Source organism: Austrofundulus limnaeus, unplaced genomic scaffold (genome assembly GCF_001266775.1).
Source record: "Austrofundulus limnaeus strain Quisiro unplaced genomic scaffold, Austrofundulus_limnaeus-1.0 Scaffold686, whole genome shotgun sequence".
Lineage (NCBI taxonomy): Eukaryota > Metazoa > Chordata > Actinopteri > Cyprinodontiformes > Rivulidae > Austrofundulus > Austrofundulus limnaeus.
In genome coordinates this window covers 71282-73243 of record NW_013953088.1, presented here as the reverse complement: position 1 = coordinate 73243, position 1962 = coordinate 71282, and the positions used below count along the sequence as shown (strand labels likewise).

The 1962-nt window shown below is 38.8% G+C and overlaps 1 protein-coding gene across 3 annotated transcripts in view; it reads right to left on the bottom strand.

The window, feature by feature from the left end:
• Positions 1 to 1032, bottom strand: part of ppp2r3b (protein phosphatase 2, regulatory subunit B'', beta) — a 37512-nt gene extending 36480 nt beyond the window's left edge. The window contains exons 1-2 of one of the 3 annotated variants that reach the window (XM_014027814.1): positions 834 to 1032; positions 112 to 490 (exon numbers count right to left, since the gene is read on the bottom strand). In XM_014027814.1, coding sequence (XP_013883268.1) covers positions 112 to 465 — 354 coding nt within the window. In that variant the 5' untranslated portion in view covers positions 466 to 490; positions 834 to 1032. The remainder of the gene's footprint in view (positions 1 to 111; positions 491 to 833) is intronic. The other 2 variants (XM_014027813.1, XM_014027812.1) reach the window with 2 other exon arrangements.
• Between the last annotated feature and the right edge of the window lie 930 nt (positions 1033 to 1962).

Here is a 1962-nt window from a genome sequence, read left to right as displayed (position 1 = left end):
TTTGTATGGTTTGAAATGTTCTTTTGGAATCCGCTGTCAGACTTAATATTGGTGTAGGATTAAACATTTATCCACATTCCTAATTAAATACATATTTGACTGATAACTTACCTTTTTCGAGCTGACAGACCTCCGGGATACTCTGCCATTGAGTCCAGTCACTCTGGCATTACTGCTACTGCGGGTGGGCAGTGTGCTGCTGGACTGGGAGGTKGAAGGCGTACCAGTGGGAGCAGGTTTTTTCTCTGCAAGCTTCTTATGGGAGGCAACGTTGTTGTTCTCATTGAAGCTCAGTGACTTTTTCTCCTGGGCATCTCCACTGCTCAAGTTTACATACTGTCCACTTTTAATTAGATCAAGATACTCTTTAAGTGTTGACTGGGTTTCGGGATTACTCAGCCAGTTGAGAAACAACTCATCCACTTTCTTTTTGAGAACTGGTTCGAGAACTTGTGGAGAAGGCATCTTGTTGCTATTACTTCACTGGCACCTGTTAGGAAACAAAACATTAACCTCACGTCATACAGCTATGTTTTATTTGTTTGATGTAACCAATCCATGAAATATGTAAACACCAAACACTTGTTAAATTAGTGCAAAGACTCATATTAGCTCAGGTAAACTTATCATCTACGGCTGCTTATCATTACGGTTCATTATTAAGTCAATATTGTATTAAGTAACACATTAAAAGTGTCTAACTGCATCAGAAGTAGTAGCTGTTTTAAGTTGTTTGTGAAACGACGAGATAAAAACTACGACTGTGTGTTAGCTGGATAGCTGAGGCAAGCTAATGCTGCCTCCCTCCCTGCTGTAAAAACTTGTACACAAACCTCGCTGTGAAAAGATYGTCCGGCGTAAAACATTTCCTGACACCGTTTATCCTTCAGAAGCGTTTTTGTATAGCATGCCTGTTTAAACGATGCGTAAAAAGTGTAAAAAACATCCTCCCAAAATGCTTATAGGACCGGAATCGCACGAAACCACACAACAGACAACTTTTGAAGCTCCCGTTCACCCCGGTAACTCACRACATCGTGTTATCGCGAGATTTCACACAAAGTCTCGTTTAAAAAAAAATGGACGTGCATTCACTTTTCTACATTTTACATCCCACAACTCCGTTCAAAAAGAGTTTGAAGGTAAGTATAACGTTCTCAATAAAACCTTTTTATTAATTTAAAAGCCTCACATTTAGTTATAGAAAAAAGGATGTACAGACTTGCAAAAATTGAGTATCATAGTAGAGTCCAGTTCAATAATGAAGCAGACTTTTGAGGTAGAGTGTTGTATATTATTTTGCTAATTTAAACTTAAGCATTTCACATTTTAAAAGCAAAATAAATTTAGTTTTAAGTAGATAGCAATAAAAGTGTTCATTTACAAAATAAACAGTAAATGGATATTTGTCTGTTTTCTTTTTTCCTTTGCTTGAGACACAAATACGGTGTACTTGACACTGATGATTCCTCATTTTTGCTTGTTAATATGTACTTCCTGTTTGTTTATTTAGAATTTGTTTGTTTTAACTATGTCAAATCAAACTCCAAATTTTTGGCTGGTTCTCATAGCAATACACATGTCCTAAGGTTTGGTGCATTCAATGTATCTTCTTGCAACTTTGATCCAAACTGCATGATTTGTAGTGACACATTTGTGCCTAATTCCACTCCGCTTGTTTACTTCTAGAGTACGTCTCCTGAGAGCAGCTGGGCTGAACACCTGGTGAGTAWATAGACCCAGAAACTCTTATTGATTACCACTGGGAGAAATGGTCCCAGACACAGAGGCTCCCTCATTGTGTCCCCAGCATCAAAAGCAAACAACACAAGGAAAGGTCATTTTAAATCAGAGGTGCCCTAAGTGGGGCCCGCGGGCCAAAGTTGGCCCGCCAAGCCATTTGTTTTGGCCCGCCAGCAGTTGGCCTAATTACTAGGTCATTCCGTTCATATTTACAATTTC